A 19942-nucleotide genomic window follows, 5' to 3' on the forward strand; every position below is an offset into this window, starting at 1 on the left:
CTTCTTCCTTTTTTGGATTTCAACCAGAGAAATAAATAGAAATCTGCACATATTGCTGACTTCTCGAAAGCTTGTGCTTGGCAGCTACTACACCTGACCTGCATGAAACAGACTGTGAACTAACAGATTTTATATGCATAAATATACATTAAGCAAAAATGGTGAAAATTGAATTGATGAACAAACTGCAATGCATGTAATTGAATCTAACCCACTGTACAAACGTGAGCTTTGATTGACTTGGTATCATATATGTATTGTAGGACTTGACAATCAGAAATATGTTGAAACCTTGTCGTGGGCTTTGAGTATTTATATGGCACATTAGCGTTACTCATGCTTCAGTTCACTTGAGCTCTTTTATTCCTTTGTGTCCCAAAACTTGTGCAGTTGTAGAGCCATTATCTGAATAATACTCAGCCTAAATTGCATGTTTTATTAAGGCTATTCCATGATTCATTGAGCAGTGAATTTGTAAGAAGCAACGCAGTGATATTTTCTCTCTGTTGTGTGTGTGTGTGTGTGTGTGTGTGCGTGTTCTCTCCAGTTCACATCCAATTTTTGCCTACCTTGATTTGGATAGCAGTGCTGTGTAAGACCTGGGTCTTTTGTCATCAAATTCTATTATACTCAGCTCTGTGTGTGATAACTCTCCCGTTCTATCAATGACAAATGTTTGGACATATCTTGCACTTCAATAGAGGGTTGAAAACGGGGGGAAAAGGTACTGTACACATCGCGTGCACATGGGGCCCTTCTTCCTTTTCAGCGAGGGACAGACAAATATTTTACTGTCAAACATGGTTAAAACACGGAAAATGGCCAGACCTCTCCTCGCTGTGCACATCCTCCCTTCTCATTCACACTGTCCCCACTGGAGCTGCTTCATGCACTTCAACATTTCAAGCGCCTTTTAAGACCACTTTCATCTTCCCCCTTCAGAAAATGAGGCAGAGTCTCTGGTGAAAAGCGCTGACAGTAGCAGTTAGCGTTGAGTAGTGTTGGCTCAACCACAGCTCTTTTTCTTCTGTCTTTGTCTGAAGTATTGAGAGATGAGACGACCCTCTCAGAAGTTGGTCTGTGTGACTGTGTAGACCAGCTGGAGCCCTCATTGCGTCCTCTCCTCGTTGGTCTGCTGGACAGAGGACACCGAAGCAGCTGCTCATCTATCAAGCCACTTGATGTTACAACGGGTTCTCGCACTTCATGAGAATATGCAGCCTGAGCCTCTGAATTTTGCGCTTGTTTCGCTGCCATCTTTGTGCTCTTGCTGCCAGCAATTTCCATCAGAGTCTTTGTCATTTCCACCTCTACTGTTTCCAGTGTAAACATTATGTGGTGAGTGGAGCTGTGCTGAGATTGGGTCTGTTTGGTGTCAACCATTCAGATGGGTGAGCTTGTGAATCACTGAACAAACACACAGGGGAAGATGTATTTGCTAGCTCACTACCTCTTTTTTGACATGCAAGCCTATTAGAGCTGGGCGATAGAACGATAACGATATGTATCGCGATATAACTTTTTCTCGATAGAAAAATTCAACTATCGCGATAGACCTCGCCGCTCTTGTCCTCTTAAAAAAAAAAAAAAAAGAACAGCCAATCCAAATTACGTAGCGCAGAGCTGAACCAATCACAGCCGCAGCGTCACGTCACGTGACTTGTTACGTACAGCACAAGTGCCAAGCCGCACATGTGTATTTGTTTGGGAAGCAGCCAGCCACCATACCACCCGGGTAATGGAGGAAATGAGTGTGCCGACTAGAAAAATCAACCGAGCGTGACCGAAGAGAAAACTGATGATGGTTCCAATGCCGTAGAGATTGTCGAACGGAAGAGCCATAGAAGTTCCGTAGTGTGAAGGTATTTCGGCTATTTCAAGTCTGACAAAAAACAGAGTAAGTGCACTGTAAATTGTGCCGAAAGCAAGTCTGGAAATACAATAAACTGGTGCATGCGCTATGTCCACACGTACCCCGGTATTTTTGAAAACGCAGATTTTTCTATGCGTTTGCACCTTTCGTCCACACGTAAACGGCGTTTTTGGTCACTGAAAACGAAGATTTTTGAAAACTCCATTTTTGCATTTACGTGTGGACGAGAAAAACGGAGAAAACGCAGCGTCAAAGGTGTGCGCATTTTTTGACATCACACTGTGCGCCACGTTATTGTTTCGGTGAAATGAATTTCTACAATACTGTTACTGTTAATTCTACTCTCTGCAGTGTTTAAATGCTTACATATACACACAGTTACTGTCCGTCCACACATACGACTCGGTTCTGCTTCCATGCCCCAGCTTTGTTTACTTTTTCCCACCTAGGCTTCTAGACTTCTGATTGGCCAACATTTCTGCACGGTTAGGAATCTAGCGCCACCTGCTGCTTTGGCATGTTCATAGCAGCGTTTTCCTTCATTTCTGCCTTTATGTGTGGACGGGATTATTTTTTAAAACGAAAACTGAAAATCTCCGTTTTCAAAAATACCCGTGTATGTGTGGACGTAGCCTCAGTCTCTGACTGGAAGCGCTAATTCGTCATTCGGCTTTTGTCAGACTAAAGTAACTGTTAAAACTGTTTGAAAAGCTAAGCTATACAACAAGGAGAGATTGAGAATTTCCTTTTAGTTCTCAGTTTATTTGATATTGACAAAGGTTAGTCAATTTTGTCTGTTCTTCTGTAAAACAAACTAAGATTTATTTTTAGAATTAATATTTTGTTTCTAAGTGGAATTGACAATTTAGTAGTCTGTTTCGTTTGTTCTATTTTGAAACTTAAACGCTTTAGCGGCTGCCTTTTGTGTAGTTTGCAATATTTGCCTTTATTTATCTGAAAAAGTCTCATGTTCCTTAAGTACATCTACCCTGTTGAACTTATTATGGGAAATAAATATTTAAATAAAAACAAGCTGCTGATTATTTCACATTTTACTTGTGAGCAACGGCACATTTAAATCTTACAAATATAGTTATTTGGCTTATATCGTGATAGATATCGTTATCGCCTGAAATGAAAAAAACATATCGTGATATGAAAAAATCTTATATCGCCCAGCTCTAAAGCCTATATATGAAAGAGCTGTTTAAGCGGTTCATGTCTTGAGTCTGTGGCTTCCAGATAGACATTTTTTTTTGAACACACCACTATCTTTTGGATATTTAATGTTTGCTGACCAACAGTGCATAATTAATAATACTCAGTCTTTGTGTTGACTGCACAGTGTAATGTATAGTTTGCAGTAAAAACATGATTGGAAAATCCGTCAGGTCATTGGCTGCAGCTGCTAAGAGACTGATATGAAATATTTGTGCCCAAATGATAAGAAACTGACAAATTTGTAGCTGTTAGCTGTAATTTGGCATGCCTCAGCCTTTTCTCCAATTTCCCTTAATAATAACTTCTTGATTGCCATCCTACCACTGAGACCATTTCTGATGAGGGTTAAGGGCAAGTCTTTCAGATACAATTCATCCTTTGTCTTCTACTTGTCCAGTTTCCTCAATATTTTTTAAGAACGCACTGCACACCATGCTGAGATGTGCCACATGTTTGGGTAATAGCACTTTGGAAATCACCGTGCTGTTCCAAAAATATTTTATGCCTGTCAGACTGTTATCTTTGGCAGTTTTCCTAGAGTCAAATAATAAAATGAGAACAAATTGTGTTTTGGCAAGAGGCTTAAGTGCCTAAAGATACAATTTAAAATGGGTTCTTTGGTAAATTGTCTGTTATGTGTAGAGACAATCCTGGTTCATCCCATTTAGAACTTGTTGCACACGTTCTAAATGGGATGAGTTACATAGCTCTTAAATTGTGATTGTGAAGTTAAAACAGCATTGGAGTTTCTTATGTATTGAAACCACACAGTGCGCTGTTGCCTTCTTCTTTAGTCACTCTTTTCAGCCTTGTAATGTCTTTGTCACAGAACTATCCAGTTATATATGTTGTATACTATATACGTGTGAAAGTGTCTTTTTTCTTTTCTTCCACAATACGTGTTGACTTTATTCATATTTAAGTCGTGAGTGTATTATAGCATGAGTGTGTTTTGAGTGTTTTGAGACGTACAATGCAAAACTTTTTTTTTTTACTGTACATTTGTTTATTTTTCTTTCCCATATGATTTTTCTTTTTCATTCGTCCCTTACTTCAGGCTGTTGTTGCTCACTCCTACTCGCAGCTCCCCTTATTTTTAGTATTTCCTAAACACCCCCTCAAAATGTGCCCAGACCTTCTGTAAAATCATCATAGATGGTACTCATTTGCCAGTTTAATCACATCGGAGGGGATAAGTAAACAAAAGCAGGTTGTTAGCTGGAGCCAACTGCAGATATCTGCGTCTCACTCACTGCAGGGCTCCTGCTGATGGACTGAACAGCTCTCGCCCCTCCATAGTGCTGCTCTGTCACACAGGAAGACAGATGTTAGCCTGCAGTTTTTCACTACCTGCCAAGATAACACGCATAGCACGCAATGAGGAGAGAAAGTGGGGGTGGGGAGGGGGTGTGAAACAAAAGGTTATTAACACAGACACAGCGACCCGCCGACTTGGAGACAAAGCAGAAAACCACCCGTAGGCAGCATGATAGCTGTGAAGACACATGCGCATAAAAACGTCGAGAATTTTCAAGCACAATATGAGCGTTCCAAAATAAACAAGCAGATGCACATTACACTGCCCTCTCCAAGGACCTGTTGTTATCCATTACATTAGCTGGCTCTTAGGTCTTGCGTTGGTTTTAAAAAGGGGGAAAAAAGCAATGCATCTGAAATTGTCTTAACAGCTGTAAATAGGCTTTGCAGGGTAAAGCAGCCTGTCTCTCAAAGAGCTGATTTCCGTAAGCAGCTTAGTGTTTCCACCTCCTCATTACGCACCACAACCTTTTCATGTTGTGGAATTATTTTTCACACGTCTTCTCTATCGTATTAGGATGATACTAATGTGCCAGTGAGCGTGCCGCCTATTGTTTGTTGTCAGGGCACATCGGGTAAACATGGGGCACCTGGTCGTGCCGGAGTTGAAAGTAGTTCGAGCAGATACAGAAATTGTGGAGTAAAATGTGCAAGCTCGGCTGTGCTTCGTTGTAGTGAGCTCCAGCCATTAGATACGTTTCATTAGTCATCAGTGGAATTGGCATTGCGTTCCTCCTGCCCACTAATGCAGCAGCAGATGTCTGTAGATTTTAGAGTTTTTCTCTGCAGTTGTTAATGCTGAAGTGAAGAAATTGTATCAGTCAATAAAAGGGCCTCTCAGCTAGTTAAACTTTTTTTATTTATTTATTTATTTTTTACTCTTTTTCTTTTTTTCTGGCGATCTTGTCTTTAACAAGTTGATTTTTATTTTTTATTTTTTTTTGTTAACTGTTTCCCGATGAGCCTCGATACAAGTAAATGTCTTCACCCTGGTTTTTGCTCCGAGACGAATGATTCGCCCTGCAGATATCTCCATGGTCATTTAGCACCCATTGCTCCACAACACCATTATCATTATGATCACCCTTCTGCTTGCATGGCAATTTAAAAAAAAAAAAAAGAAAAAAAAAGAAAAAGGGGGAAAAAAGACTGAGAGGAGACCGGGGGCATCTCAAGTTGTCATTAGAGGTGCTGTCCTGTGTCTGAAATTCAGGTGGACTTGTCCTCTAATGAGGACTCAGCTGTCATGCAAGCCGTGACTGGAGGAGTGTCACAAAGAGGTGCCATTGTTGGTCAGGGAAACTGATATTCTTTTTCCACTGAGTAGCACCGAGATGCATCATTAGATGCAGAGACACATGGACACTGGGCTTAACCAGACAAGACAGTGACATGATAATTATTTATTTAGTTGTAGCGAACAAAGAGGATAAATGTTGCAGTCTTTGGCTATTTTGGTGTTCAAATCTGTTTGTTAGAGTCTTGTTAGGCCCATATATCTGGTTGAACTGACGCGCCAGTAGTAAGAGGGCTTTTACCAAGCGCGCTTATGATTTATAAATGTTGGTTGACTTTTCAACCTCAACTGAACAGGCAACATATTCTGCTTAAAGAATTTCAAGACCATTATATGTCAAGGTAGATGCAAAACAGAGAGATTTTATTTTCCTGTCTCTCCTTTTGGTTCACTTGCCATCGCTGCATGAATAGAAAACCATTTAATGTCTGACCTTTTCACAGTCTGGTAGAATTGGGGGAAAAAAGGTAAAAGTTTAGAGAAAGCGGAACTTTTTCCAAGATAATGTCAGCTTTATCTGCTGCGCTTACAGCCCCATCTTCTAAAAATCTGTATTCCTTTGTTAAAAACAATGATTTTACTGTATTCAATTAGACATTTGATGGCACAAAGAAAAATTGTCGAATACTGAAACTGGGAAATTTCATTGTTATTTGACTAGTGTGCTGATTTTAAAGTGCTAGCCCTGTAAGAGACAGGCTGTCCCAGGTGTATCCCAGCCCTGAATGGGATAAGCAGGGAATGATGGATGCATGCCGACCAGTTTATAAAAATCTTTTGCCGTTAACAAGTTATTTATGAGCACAGCTTAAAAAAAACTAAAAAAAAGTTTGATGATTTGTCTCTGTGTTGTTGTTTTTTAATTAAATTTAGGCTTTAAATGATTCGCAAATGATTTCCTTTTGTTTTGATTTACATTTTACATCGCATTCCAGCATTTCTGGAAATGGGAGTCGTAAATGAAATCATTATACAAGCAGTCATTAAACATGACCCGCTCTGTGCACTTGCCCTAATGGTGCCTAAGTGTAATTAAAATAAAATGTGTTGATAAGGCTATTACACTAGGCATTTTACAGAACTAAGCGCTGGCCCTAAATTTGCCTTTTAATTCACATGAAAGGTAAAAACCCGGCGCACATATTCACTTTTGTGCTTAAACAATTAGTAAAGCTTATTAGATGGTTTCTTTGTTTCGGATCATTAGTTTCCTGCGTTGCCTATGGTGCTGTAGTAGATTATGAGTCCATTTTCACAGCCAAAAATCACTGCGGCAAAGTGACTCATAAACTAGAGTCGACAGAGTCACTAGCTTTCTTGACATCAATATGCAGCTGACAGCATAATTGAAGTTATTTAAAGGTACACTATGTGCTTCTAGATGGAAGCAAATGGAGGTGCAGATTGTTTTGTTTTTTTCCTCCTACTTATCGTAAAATAGCTCTATACTGGGAAAGTATAATTGTGCCTGCGCTACTTGTTTTAATGATCCTGTAGACTGACATTTCCGGCCTCTTCTTTTTTTTTTTCTTCTAAAGAACAGATTCCACCTGTTCGACAGCAATCAGCACTGTCTGGCATCATAATCGAGCACAGATGTTGAGGGTTTGACTGCGTTTCTTTTTATTTTTTTTATTTACTGTCTTTCCTCTGGTGTTAATGGTATTTATCCATAGGAAGGCTGAGACTCAGACTGGCTGTGTTTGATTGTAGCTGTTCGTGGCTTGTGTTTGTTTTCTCCTTACTCCCAAGAGTTTGATTAGTCTTCCCCATTTAGCCGCCGCATTACTTTCATTACAGCACACGAGTGTCGGGGAGGGCCACCCTGATCTTTTTCTCTCTCCTTGCAGATGGTAGCCTCATCTTACTCTCTCCGGATTGGCGCATAGCCCGCATCTGTCCCTTACCAGGCAGCATTCCCCCTCATGGCGCAGCCTCGAAGGCTTAATTAAATATCAGACCAAAGCTAACTGTGCTGTTGGCCGCTCATGAGCTACATGCAGAGGGAGGAGGGTGGGGGAAGAGAATAGCCTTTCAAAGTGCACAGAAAGAACGGGGTGAAAGAGACACCGACTGCAGAAGTAACGTCCTCTTTGCCAGCTGCCTTCACTGGCAAGCAGACTGGGAGTTGATTTGCTCTCATTACTGGGAAATAAGTAAAGCCTGAGGATGATGACCGCATTACTCAAATTGCATACGATGAGATCGGAGATGTTGTGCAATGTTAATCTCCTTCCGTGTGTCCCCAAGAAATGGAAAATAAATGAAGATGAAAATCTAGCTCCATTTCTTCACAGAGGGCCATGCATGATACAAATGGAAGCAGTTAGCTGATTATGAAACACTGTCTCCCTCCAACTAAGAAGAGGATTCTCGTTCAGCTGATAAGCAAACTAATATCAGTCTGAGGAGATTTTTTTTTTAAATTATTGTGGCTGGATAACAGAAAGGGATTGTTCACTTAGCCAGTACTGTAAAGAAAACATACAACAAAGCAACGTAATCAGAACATAGAAAATGTTCCTGTGATAAAACACCCACCTGTGTCACCTTTCAGATGTTTAGAGCTAAATATTGCATTTTTTCCACTGTGTGAACATCTTGAGCTGTGACTCATCAGCAGCGCTTGCTGGTGTCTTTATTAACTTCAGACACGTGCCCTTGTTTCTGCTTTTTCTTTACAGTTTGACATAAGAAAACTTTGACTTGTTTCAGATTTTTTTTTACATTTTATTACTCCTTTTCCATCCTGTCCTCACGCTGCTCTCATTATGGACCAACCTTTTTCTCTCAGTGTTAGAAGCCATCTCTTGTCTGCCATACTACCAGCTAATGGTCACACTGCTCTTTCACTCTGATCTTTAAGGACATTGTTATAATTTCCATGCATTTCAACTGAGATTGATGTTTCAGTGTTAAACAGCATTATTTGTAAGATTCTACATGGTGTGTGTGAGAGAGAGACCGAGAGAGATGGGAAGAGGCAAGTGTGTCCTTTTTAATCATGCTGTCTTTGTGATTGGTAATACTCACAGTTTATCACATTATATCTGCTTCTTCTGTTTTTCCTCTAAAGTTTTCTCTTATTATCAGCACATTACAGCTTCTGTGGCTATTCATAAATGCTGAAATTGCTTATATATCTTTTGTGTGCAGATTGGCTTCACTTACTAGTGCAGCAAGAATGAACACCTGCCTTGTTCTCACACCATTACCTTCCTTAACACGCCACATACCCTTTTCTTCTTCTATATATTTTAGTGTACTTGCTATGACGTCTTATCTTAGTTCTTTACCTTTCTTCACACCTCAATGATGCAACCTCCCTGCTGGGCCACATCCTTGTTCTTTAACTTGCTTCTTTTTTCTATATATTATTTCTTCTTTTTAAAGCAAAAGTCATTTCCTCTGTGCTGTCCCTCTCCGCTGCACATGCCCGCAGGACATGCTTTCTCATCTTGCTTTGAACTCTTTTTAATTTTGTGCAGTAGCAGTTTTTTTATTAACATATTTATTCATTTATAACTGCTCTCAAAGCCTTTTGCATACGAGCTCACCTTTCATTCTCTCTCCATCTCTTCATGCTTTCGCTTCCCCTCTCCCCTCAGCCTTTAACTCTCCTTGCAGAACGGGCCTCACTAATGCAGTGTTAGTTTAATCCCTGTCACCCTGTCCAAGCCTGTATTCCCTGGGTCCTTTTTTCTTCCCCCCCCCCCCTTTCCTCCTTTTTTTTTGTTTTAAACTGCAGCAACAGTGAACATGGAAAACATTTTTAGCCCCTCCAGCTTCACCAGGTCCTCGATCTATTCCACCCTTCCCTTAGACGTCAAGAGTTTTTATTTTTTTAAATGCCATCAAGGGAGGAGCCAAGGTCAAGGTGTCTTCTTAACCACGTTTCTACGCCCCCTCCACCCACTTCCCAACGTGCTGGCAGCCACCTGTCAAAGGTTGAACTCTCCCCACCTAGATAATAATAACCTAACTGTAGACCATCTTTCATCAAGTGTCCTCTGATCCATTTGAATAGTGCGGGATTGTGGGTAAGAGAGCTCAGAGACGACCTCCTGATGCGACTGCTTGGAAGGTGGCAGTGACAGCGAAGGGGATGCTGGGTGGTTAAGTAATTAGGGCAAGGTCATGTTTCCAAACTTCCAAGACTTCAATGCTTTACCAAGTTTTTATTTTCCTTCTTCCTTATGTGGATCTTTTAATTCTTAAATTTATCATAATGGCAATCACCCCAGAAATGGTAATCCTCTGTCAGTGTGTCCACCACTTTAGCTTATATGTTAAATTCAATCACCTGAAATTGGTAGACATTTCTGTTCTTCAGAAGCTCTCCTGTACTGTTTAGCATAGCCACCAGGATTTTGACTTCTTTGGGAAAGTAGTTCTACTAATACTCTGATAACTCCAAAATGATCATCACAGTTATTTTAATCAGTACTGACATCGCAGTTAGTGGCTCTACATTGTGTAGTGCTTTATACTTCCGCCCAACAGCAGAAGCTCCCTGGTTAAAATCCCAGCAGGAGACACAAATTCCAGAGAGGTTTTATCAGGAAGGGCGTCTAATGTTAAATAAATAAATATCTGCCAAATCAAATGTGAAGCTACCGGCTGTGGCGACCCCTTTTTGAATAAGAGAGCAGCTGAAAGGAGCTTTATTGACATTATGATTAAGCATGGAGCTTAGTGACAAAAATGCTTTGTAAGTATAACACTGCTTTTTCATCCAGGTTGTGTTCCTGCTAATGTCCCTTCATATTGTTCGTATTTACCATTTTCAGCAGCTGAGACAGATGTTTGTTTGTTTTTTCACATTAGTTTCGTATTTCTTTGACCTTTGAGCTAACACCAGCATCAGGTCAGAGGTTTTTATTTTCCTTTGCTTTTTATTTATTTAAAAAATGCATTTCAGAGATCCAGTTTACCTCAGTGAGTGAACAGGTGATCATATGCCACAAGGCTATAGTGCAGCAGCCCAGGTTCAAGCTGACCTGTGTCTCCTTCTCTCTCTTCTGTCTCCCCACTTTTTTTGTCTGTTTTCACTGCTGTACTATCAAATAAAGGTTAAAATGCCCCAAAAAATAATCTTTAAAAGATGCATTTATGCTGTTGACAAGTTAAACCACCTGTACTTTTTCTTTAAAAAACATTAATTAATGGACTTAAGTGTCCATTGATAAAACTGGTATGTTCTTTACTGGACTATAAACAGATGAATGTCTCATTGGGAGCCCTTAGATCTGGAATGCACTATAATTGGTGTTTAAGGAAGTCTTATCTGAAATGTATATGAAAGGATGTTGTCCACGAGTCCTGTTGGGTTGGTGGGAAGGTTAAGACCTGTCACTGTCTGAGCCAAGAAGAATAACATTAGGTTACAAAAGATATTTATTTTCCACCATCCGGCTGTCTGTAGACTTAATAGAGTTAACTTTGTGATGCATTACAACAGGACCTTAGTATAAACTAAAGTCAAAGTCTTGCAGATGATCACTCTGCTAAGGAATGTTAGCCAGCCTTCTGTTTTCTTCCTCCCTCTTTCCTTCCTTCAATCATATGGACAAATAATTGACAGGCTCAAGGGTGCGTTCAAGGGCATGAGCTTATATCTTAAGTGCTCTGTCTGACTTTCTCTTCTCCTCCTTTTGTCTCGTTCCCTCTCTCTATCTCTCTGTCTGTCTCACTCTGTTGTTCAGATGCCAAAGAGATCGTGCTGAAAGCTCAGATTCTGGCCGGGGGCAGAGGCAAGGGTGTGTTCGACAGCGGCCTTAAAGGTGGAGTGCACTTAACGAAGGAGTAAGTATGCCCCTACGTGCATTTCACACTGTGAGTTACTGTAGGAAATAGATTGATGTTATTTTCTCCAACAACAGCAGCTTTTACAGCGAGGAGGCTCAAAGAGCTTTCTGAAGATGCTCCCTAGGCACAAAGACACAGTCAGGATTACTTGGGCTGCAAATAAACATTTTTCTTTCTTCCACTGTCTCGTTTTCGAACAACTACCCTCAATTAAATGTTGAAAAAGGGGCTTTAAGGTCGACTGAAGCATTACTCACCCCATTTTCAGTTTCCCCGCTCGGGTTTATTGGGTTTTGTGCTACTATTTTGTTCCTGCTCAGAGTTGCGAAGTGTGATGGATGTATTTCTTCAATGAGGGCTCACTCTGAAATCTTATGCATTTTTCAAAAGGCTAAACAAATCTTAAAAGAGCTTTACTTTGCTCAGGAACTGCATTTCCCTCCACCAAGTTTCCCCCGTATAAAATACATAAATAAAAAAAAAAAAAAAATGCTGTCTTCTTAGTAAAGGTAGCTACAACTTGCTGCCACCGCAAAGGCAGAAAGGTGATTTATGACAATTGTCCCAAGTATGTATCATCATCACCCTACTTCGGGGTTCGGAAAGGCCGGAAACGTTTTCAAAGTGAGATACAGTGAAGTTCATCGTCCCCAGACAGTGACATGAGTGCACAGTTCACCTTCCTCTCATCTATCAAAGGATGAGTACAACCCCGAGCTTCATTTGTATTCACTTGCAAAAGCAGAGCAGGCTAACAGAAGCAGCCTCAGCATGCGTGCTGCTTTTAAATGGAGAGAAAATGCGGAGTTTGATTCACAGCAGTGTGCACGTGTACCCAAAAGCTGTCCTTCATCAGAATATTTTGGACTAATACCGAGAAAGTGCTGAGACATATTTCTTTTCAACCGAACAAAGTTATTGAGAGGGGAAGAAATGCGCTTTCATCTGTAGACCCCTCCTGCTTTTTCCACCTTTATTTTAGAAGTCTTTTATTTTTTGGCTTTATGATAAAGATTTATTTCAAAGAAGTGATATTGTTTGACCTACAACCTCTGTCCTTTAGCCCCGCTGTCGTTGGTGAGCTGGCCAATAAGATGCTGGGTTTCAACCTGACTACTAAGCAGACACCAAAAGAGGGAGTGAAAGTGAAAACGGTGAGCCACTGCAGAGACAGAGGGAAGGAAAAGATCTCTACCCTCACTATCTTTTCTTGCCTTTTTTTGACCTCATTTCAAGTCATTTTGAGTCCAGTAATTAATTTCTGTCATATTAATATCAGTTTTGTTGTTGTTGTTTTGTGCTCAGTTTTAATAGTAGCTAGCCCCCGATGTTTACTTTTGGGTTGCACTAGCTGGTGTTATGGCTCATTGCATAAATTGAACAGAACCCACTGTGAATTTAAAGTGTCTGGTAAACAACTGTTTCTGTGCGCCACTAACAAGCAGGAATACTATTTTCTCTGCTCGCATGCTGCATGTCGTCCCCCCTGAAAACAGACGTTTTCCAGGTGACGAAGCCGTTTCAGTCTGTGGCTTGTTTGTGTGTCCTGCTGCCTTCCTCTTTGTCTCTCCTCATCTCTGTTTCTGTTTCCCCTGTAAAGTTTACGTTGAATCAAATGAGCATCACACATCATTTTTATTGACGGCGGCTACAGAAAATTCAACAAGCTCAGAGTTAACTCGCTGTCTGAGGCAGAAGGCAAAGGCGGATAAAAGACACAAACATATGGCCAAAACCTGGATTAGATCTGACTGAGAAGAGAAGTGAAAACCAATTGGACATCTACAATCATTGTCTTACCAAGAAAATCTCACACAGCACAGAAATCTGACGTGGCAAAGAGCCGCCTAATGGCTCGAGTACAATAACGGTGTAGTCAGAACCCGGCGTTTCCGATGACAGCCAGAGCTCAGCTGTCAACCTGCCAATGGGAGCACACACCAACGCTCAACCCGTCCTACAACACAGATAAGGGGCAGCACTCGTGTATCTGTGTGGATTTTCACTCTCATAGCTCTGAATGAGAGATGAGGAAACGAGGCGGGACAGGTGAGCGAGGCAGAGAAAGATAGAAATAGACTGTGGAGAAAAGAATTTGTTTAGTTTGAGAGAAGAAACTGGTATAAGTCAAACGACAGGCAACTTAAAAGGTTGTTTGAGTGAGTGGGGATAACAACTTTCGGACAAGAAGATAGGAGCGCTGTCTGTTAACACGGAGCGCAGAAAAGCCGATCCATCCTCATTCACTGGGCGATAAGGTGGAAGCAGAACATAAGGGCTGTGCATGTTCAAACAAACACCCCTTCCACCAAACCTGCACCCCATTAACCACCACAGAACTGATAGTTTCCTGTCAAGTCTTTTTTTTCCTTTCCTTTTCAAATGGGCTTCTTGCTTGCTTCCTCCTGCCCCTCTTTCTGAATGAACACACAATCCCTCTCTATTTGCCTCTGTTTCTTTTATTGATAACAGATGACATTTCCTCAGAGCTGTTGCACGTAGATTGTGCCAATCTCTGCACTCTGCTTATGTTCTTGTTTTGTACAGCTAGTTGTAAATGTGTTACTTTTATAAGATAAAGTTAAACATTTTCGGAGTTTTTGTAAATACTGGTCGGAATAAAGGGGAACACAAATGACTTATTTCCCTTTTTTTCCCCTTAATAATAATGTTTTCTTAGTGATGTCAGATCAGTAACATAGCTACCTTCTTCTATCCAGCCCCTCTGTTTTTGCTTTGCAATGTGCAGGTGATGGTTGCTGAGGCCCTGGATATTACCAGGGAGACATATTTTGCCATCCTAATGGACCGCTCCTTCAATGGTCCTGTCATGGTAGGAAGCCCCCAGGGAGGTATGGATATCGAGGAGGTGGCTGCCAGCACCCCAGAACTCATCTTTAAGGTATAACATTTCTGCTTTTCAGTCATTTCTAAGTTGTCAGTGATTACCAGCTACAAGAATAAGAAAGAGGGGGGGAAAAAAAACTTGAGAGCAGTCCAAACTTCCTTGAATTAGACATCTTACCATGATGCTTGTTCTTTACTGGCACAGTGGAGCTCTTTATAATCCCCTCACCATCTTACTTTAAAACTGATAAAGGTTTTGGTGGGGGGGGTGTTGAAATCATACCGAGTTTCCAGATGGAAGCTGAGATCTGTTCGCGCACACACAGCAGAAGCTGAACACGGCACACGCATACAGGAACACACTGGAGTTTAACATGTGCAAACACACACAGCCTTCGATGTTTTCTTTTGCCATTAATGAGATTTTATTTACAGCTTCTCGACAGCACGGCCTCATCGTCGTTAGCAGATGTAACCTTGAAGCGTTTACAGATGGCTACCTCCAAAGGTTATATACGTGTATCTTATTTTGCTAATGTGCGTTGTGAAACATCAAGCTGAGACAATTACGTTACATTAACTTCACCAAAGACTGTAGAGCTTCTATAAATGAGAAATGCGTGGTTTTACTATCAAACAAAATGATTAAAATAGTTATTGTCCAGCCCTGTTTGGTGCTACAGACTGTCTGTACAGATGGATGAGATGTCACCAATAGGTGAAGCAGTAATGATGTTGTAAATAGGAGATGGGCAGTGAAGATTAGGCTGCTGAAGTCATGTTTCCTACCAGATGAAATGCAAACACTTGGGTTTTGCTGAAGGATGATGGTGTCAAAGTGAGCACCATCAAGTTGACTTTTTTTTTTTAAATAAAAACCTAATTTCCACATTGATACATGAAATTATCATTACTATGAAATTCATAATAAACTGAATCTGCTTCACTACAGTTTGATTTTGCACTTCCACATCTAACCAGCACTTGGAACACAGACGTGCCTCCACAGGAGCGTGCACACAGGTTCATGCCCGGACTTGACACTGATCCATCATCATCAAAAGAGAGAAAACAGGAGGATATATTAGGCTGCCAGGCTGACTTTTTGTCCTCCTTTATCCTGGAGCTTAATGTGACTGCAGTTTCTTTATATATGGTCTCCTTAACTTTTTGTTTCCCCGCGGGGGTTTCTGTCAGTGAAGAACGTGCATAGGAATAGTTGGTGAAAAGTGCAGAAGAAGCAGGTGAGATATTTTAAATGGAATAAAACTGTAGGTGTGAGGTAAATAAGTAAAAGAGCCAGCAAGTCTTATTTATATATGTTCAGCTTCTAATCAGCCACCGTTTCTCTCTGAACCATGTGCTTTTTTGGGTCACACACTCTGCTTTATGGAGGACGGATAACCTCCTCTGCCAACAATGATGCTATCAGTCATCAGCAGTGCTAAAGGGGGAGGATAGAACGATTTGAATATGGAGCCAATTGCCCAATCCTAATAAACACACATGCCCAGAACTTCCCACAGATCAGTCGATGCATTATGCATAAATTACCTGCATGTTATAAAAACCCAGTGGAATGTGGGTAAAGGATCTAAAAGGATAGATCTGGATCACTTTCTTCAATTTTGCAAACTGGCATTGGTCTTGGTGATGGATATGCTCCCTGAAATTTTATTATGTTACACCATGTTACTGTACTCCTGCTTTGTGCAAGCTATAACTCTGGTGTCTGATTCTGGTTTTGTACAGTTTACGTATTTTGTGGTCTACAAAGGAAAATGAATGACATGGTTTAGGAAAGAAACAGTTCGTACATGTGCAGATGCTCCACTAGTACCTCAGGGATTGCTTCAGCTACTACAAATAAGCACTCATTAATAAGATAATCATAAGCATTTATAAAAAGTTTGATGAGTGTGATGAGCACTTTTAGATATATTTTTGGGAGGTATTGTGATCATCTTCATAGACAGCCTATTGCTGTTAGAGAGTTGGTCCATTCTGTGTATGATTATCAGAAATATATTGCATAGTTTATTTAGGATATAGCCTAATGTTTACTTCTTGTCTTCGTTTGTTTGTCTTCCTCTGTCTTGCATATTCTCTACAAATCTACCAGGAAGCCATAGATATCTTTGAAGGTGTGAGAGACGACCAGGCACTTCGCATGGCAGCTAATTTGGGTTTCAAAGGAGCTCTGCAGAGACAGGTAATGGGCCCATGGAAGGCTTTAAAGTCACAAAGAAGGATCAGTGATTCTGACATTCATATATATGTAGGCAGGCAGATGCTTGCCCAGTCATAAATAGGCCATACTTTGGCTATTATTAGTTTTCCAGAGGCAAGTTGTGAAGTGTCATTATACTATGCTGACTTGCCAGGTGGTCTGTTGTCATACTTGGCAGTGAGGCACAGCACTGTGCCAGGCTTAGGGAGCTTACAGTACTAACGATATCATTATTTGGTAGAACATGGCACACACTGATTTTGTGAGTGAATCATGCGTTAGCCACTAAAACTCATCTCAGTGGGCCAGTTATGATTTTGAGGACAGTGAAACAAACATTTTCTCTCCTCTCCCCAAAGTTTTGAGTCATGTTCAGGCATTTGCTCTGAAAATAAAGCTGAGGAAGATTAGCACAGCAGTAGGCAAAGCTCACAGTCTGAATAAAATGTGTGCTCGGTTAAGATTACTTTAGATCTTTTTTTTTTTTTTGCCTCTTAGTATTAAACCCTATTTTTATGGCAAAATTTCAAGTATTTATTTCTGGGCAAATTTACACAAATTTTGATTTTTATTCAGATTTTCTATGTGTTGTTTCACATTTGCCGTCACGAGCACTGGAAAAAACAGTTAACTTCTGGTTTGTGTGATTGCTATTGTTAGCAAATCCATGCAGGCTGTTGCCCATATACAGTATAAAAAAAGGCTGAATTGTGTCTGTGGGTTAACGGCACCTTGCCGGGGAGGTGACAGGTGTGTTTACAGTGTCTGTGAGCTATGAAAGGCTTCACAGTGTGGGCCTAAAGCCACACAGCAGCCAGACTTTCGGCCTTGCATGCCATGTCAAGAATGTAAGCCGACGTCACAGCTTTGTGCTGGAAAAGGACAGAAAATCTGCAAGTCATGTTTCCATCACTGCAGATTGAAGGCAGAGCCGATAAATACCCAGAAACGCCGTCAAGCAGACTAGAGTCATTTGACTGATGATAAATGCAGCTGTACCCTTTCCCGCTGTAGAGAAAAGTCAGATGTTTGTCCAGTATAAAAAGGGCTTAATTTGTTTTCTTTTGCACAAGCTCTGACTGGCATGAGAAATCAGATAACTCAAATCCTAGCACATAGAATAATGAAATATATAAATTACAAAAAAGTAAAAATCAAATCTGCCTTTGTGAAGCAAACTTGATTTGATGACATTTTTATTGCATCCTTTTTTATGGCCTGTTTTTGCTGGATACTGAAAGGAAATTGATTTTAAACAGGGAATGGGAGAAATAGAAAATGATTGGTTAGTTGTGTGCATTGTTAGTGCGCTTCTCCTTGGTTGCTGTTTGTCAGTTGCCAAGCTGTTTAATTCAGACATAATTACAGCATTTCTAAAATACCTTTACTGTTTTGAAGGAGCTGTGTGGCGACGGGAGCTTTGTGCAGATACAATTTTTTGCGCGTCTGTCTGCACTGTCAGACTGCCTTTGTCACTAAAGAAGCAAAGCTATAGAGAATTAAAAAGAGGTTCCTTTTAAAAGGAGGATTTCATTGATAATGTTTAAGTGCAGTCGTGTTTAATATCCCGTATTCTCACTGACAACATTTGTTTTCCACATTGTAAATATCAGTTTTTTAAATGCAAAAGGCACATTAGCAAAACAGGTATGCATCGATACTACATCTATGTGCAATCAAGTGAAAGGTGTGCTAACACCAGGTAATTTAACTTTGCCTTCCTTACACATTAATGCCATAAAAAGACACGGCGATGTTGAAGGTGATTTGCCATGTTTTATGTAGCCTGTGTGGGAGGCTGAGCAGCCTTGTCAGGGCTGACTACTCAGAGCCGAACCATCAGGTAATTACTGTCCTCTGTGGACCTCACAGGCAGCAGATCAGATTAAGAGGCTCTATGATCTGTTCCTGAAAGTCGACGCCACTCAAGTTGAAGTCAATCCTCTCGGAGAGACTCCCGAAGGACAAGGTACTTTGTATCATTTTTTAAAAACATACTTGCCTGTATGTTTGTTTGTTTCATGTGTGTCTTTGGATGTGTGCCGTCCTGCTGTCTGTAATTTCTATTAAACATTTTACACGCAGAACTCAGCATTTCAGCGTCATGATGCTGCCACATATTAATCACCGACTGCGAGACAGAGGCAGCACTTCGCTCCTCTGGTCTAAATGCATTTCAGAATGTGAAGTGTACTGTAATTGCAACACACTGACATCAGCTTCTTGTCAGCATGACTTTGTCTGGATCAAAATCCAAATGGCTTCAGGGAGCAGAGCTTTCCATATTCACAGCATGTTCATGTTTGTTGATGTTTCCTAGTTGCTGATGATTAACTGAAGGCATATAATCTATCATCAGCAAGTAATGAGGGACTACGAATAGCAGCAGCGGCAGCTTCAGACGCAGCCTTTTAATTTATGGTCGGCGAAGATTAACCACTTTGAGATGTTCTGTGAAACTCTTATGGGCTCTGAGTGGAGCATTAATGAAATAAAGTAAAGTATCATAATTAAAAATATATTGACATAGGTAACTTTGCATGACCGTTTGTAGTTTTTGAATTGATCAGCGTTTATTTCATATTTATTATTTTCATATTTATTTCATATTTTGCATGCGCACAAGATGTTCTGTGTAATCCCAGCAAATCTTTATAGGAAAGCTAACAACAAATAATGCTGTTTATATTTATAAATATATCAAGTATAAATGTTAAGATTTCCAAAATAATAGGAAGAAATAGTAGTTCCCAAGTTAAAAACGTTGCATCGGGGAATGCCCCTAAAGCACTTTAAAAACCACAAAAACAATTTAATTTATCATACTGTTCACTTGTTCTATTCTCAAAGGAATTATTTTCTATAATTGTGTCGTTGTAAACTGGCCTTATTCCAAATGCATGTGCTCAGCCAAAAGTACTTAACTTGGAATATGTCTGTAAGTGTCTCTGAATGGATGAAAGGGAGATTATTAAAAGGTTGAGCAATTATCATCTTCACTCGACAATGTTTATTGGAGTGAAGCTTAGCCTATTACACGCTCAGTCTATTGAAATTAACTTTCAGTAATTATATTCAAGATAAATTTATTGTGTCGTCAAGCAATAAATATTGTCTCTTAACTCTTTGTACTTCATGTATAAATGATCAGATGAGACACATGAGCCAAATGACAAACTGTAAAATAGTAATGCTAAATTTTCTAAGAAACAAGCAATGATTAAGGTGTTGGCCTTGATCAACATGTCTGACTTTGTGCTGCTGCAGAAGTAGTTACGGCTGCCACGATTAGTCGACTAGTCACGATTACGTCGACTATCAAAATCGTCAACGACTGATTTAAGTCGAC

General features: G+C 40.3%; 1 protein-coding gene across 1 annotated transcript in view; it reads left to right on the forward strand.

Moving 5' to 3' along the window:
- The window catches only part of suclg2 (succinate-CoA ligase GDP-forming subunit beta), a 116193-nt gene that overhangs the window by 27919 nt on the left and 68332 nt on the right, over nucleotides 1–19942 (forward strand). Inside the window, exons 3-7 of the mRNA XM_085405933.1 lie at nucleotides 11414–11513; nucleotides 12580–12670; nucleotides 14266–14418; nucleotides 16486–16575; nucleotides 18466–18562. Coding sequence (XP_085262059.1) covers nucleotides 11414–11513; nucleotides 12580–12670; nucleotides 14266–14418; nucleotides 16486–16575; nucleotides 18466–18562 — 531 coding nt within the window. The remainder of the gene's footprint in view (nucleotides 1–11413; nucleotides 11514–12579; nucleotides 12671–14265; nucleotides 14419–16485; nucleotides 16576–18465; nucleotides 18563–19942) is intronic.

Source organism: Rhamphochromis longiceps, linkage group LG5, assembly GCF_057381845.1.
Source record: "Rhamphochromis longiceps isolate RC_006_pf linkage group LG5, R_longiceps_female_GT1.1, whole genome shotgun sequence".
Taxonomy (NCBI): Eukaryota; Metazoa; Chordata; class Actinopteri; order Cichliformes; family Cichlidae; genus Rhamphochromis; species Rhamphochromis longiceps.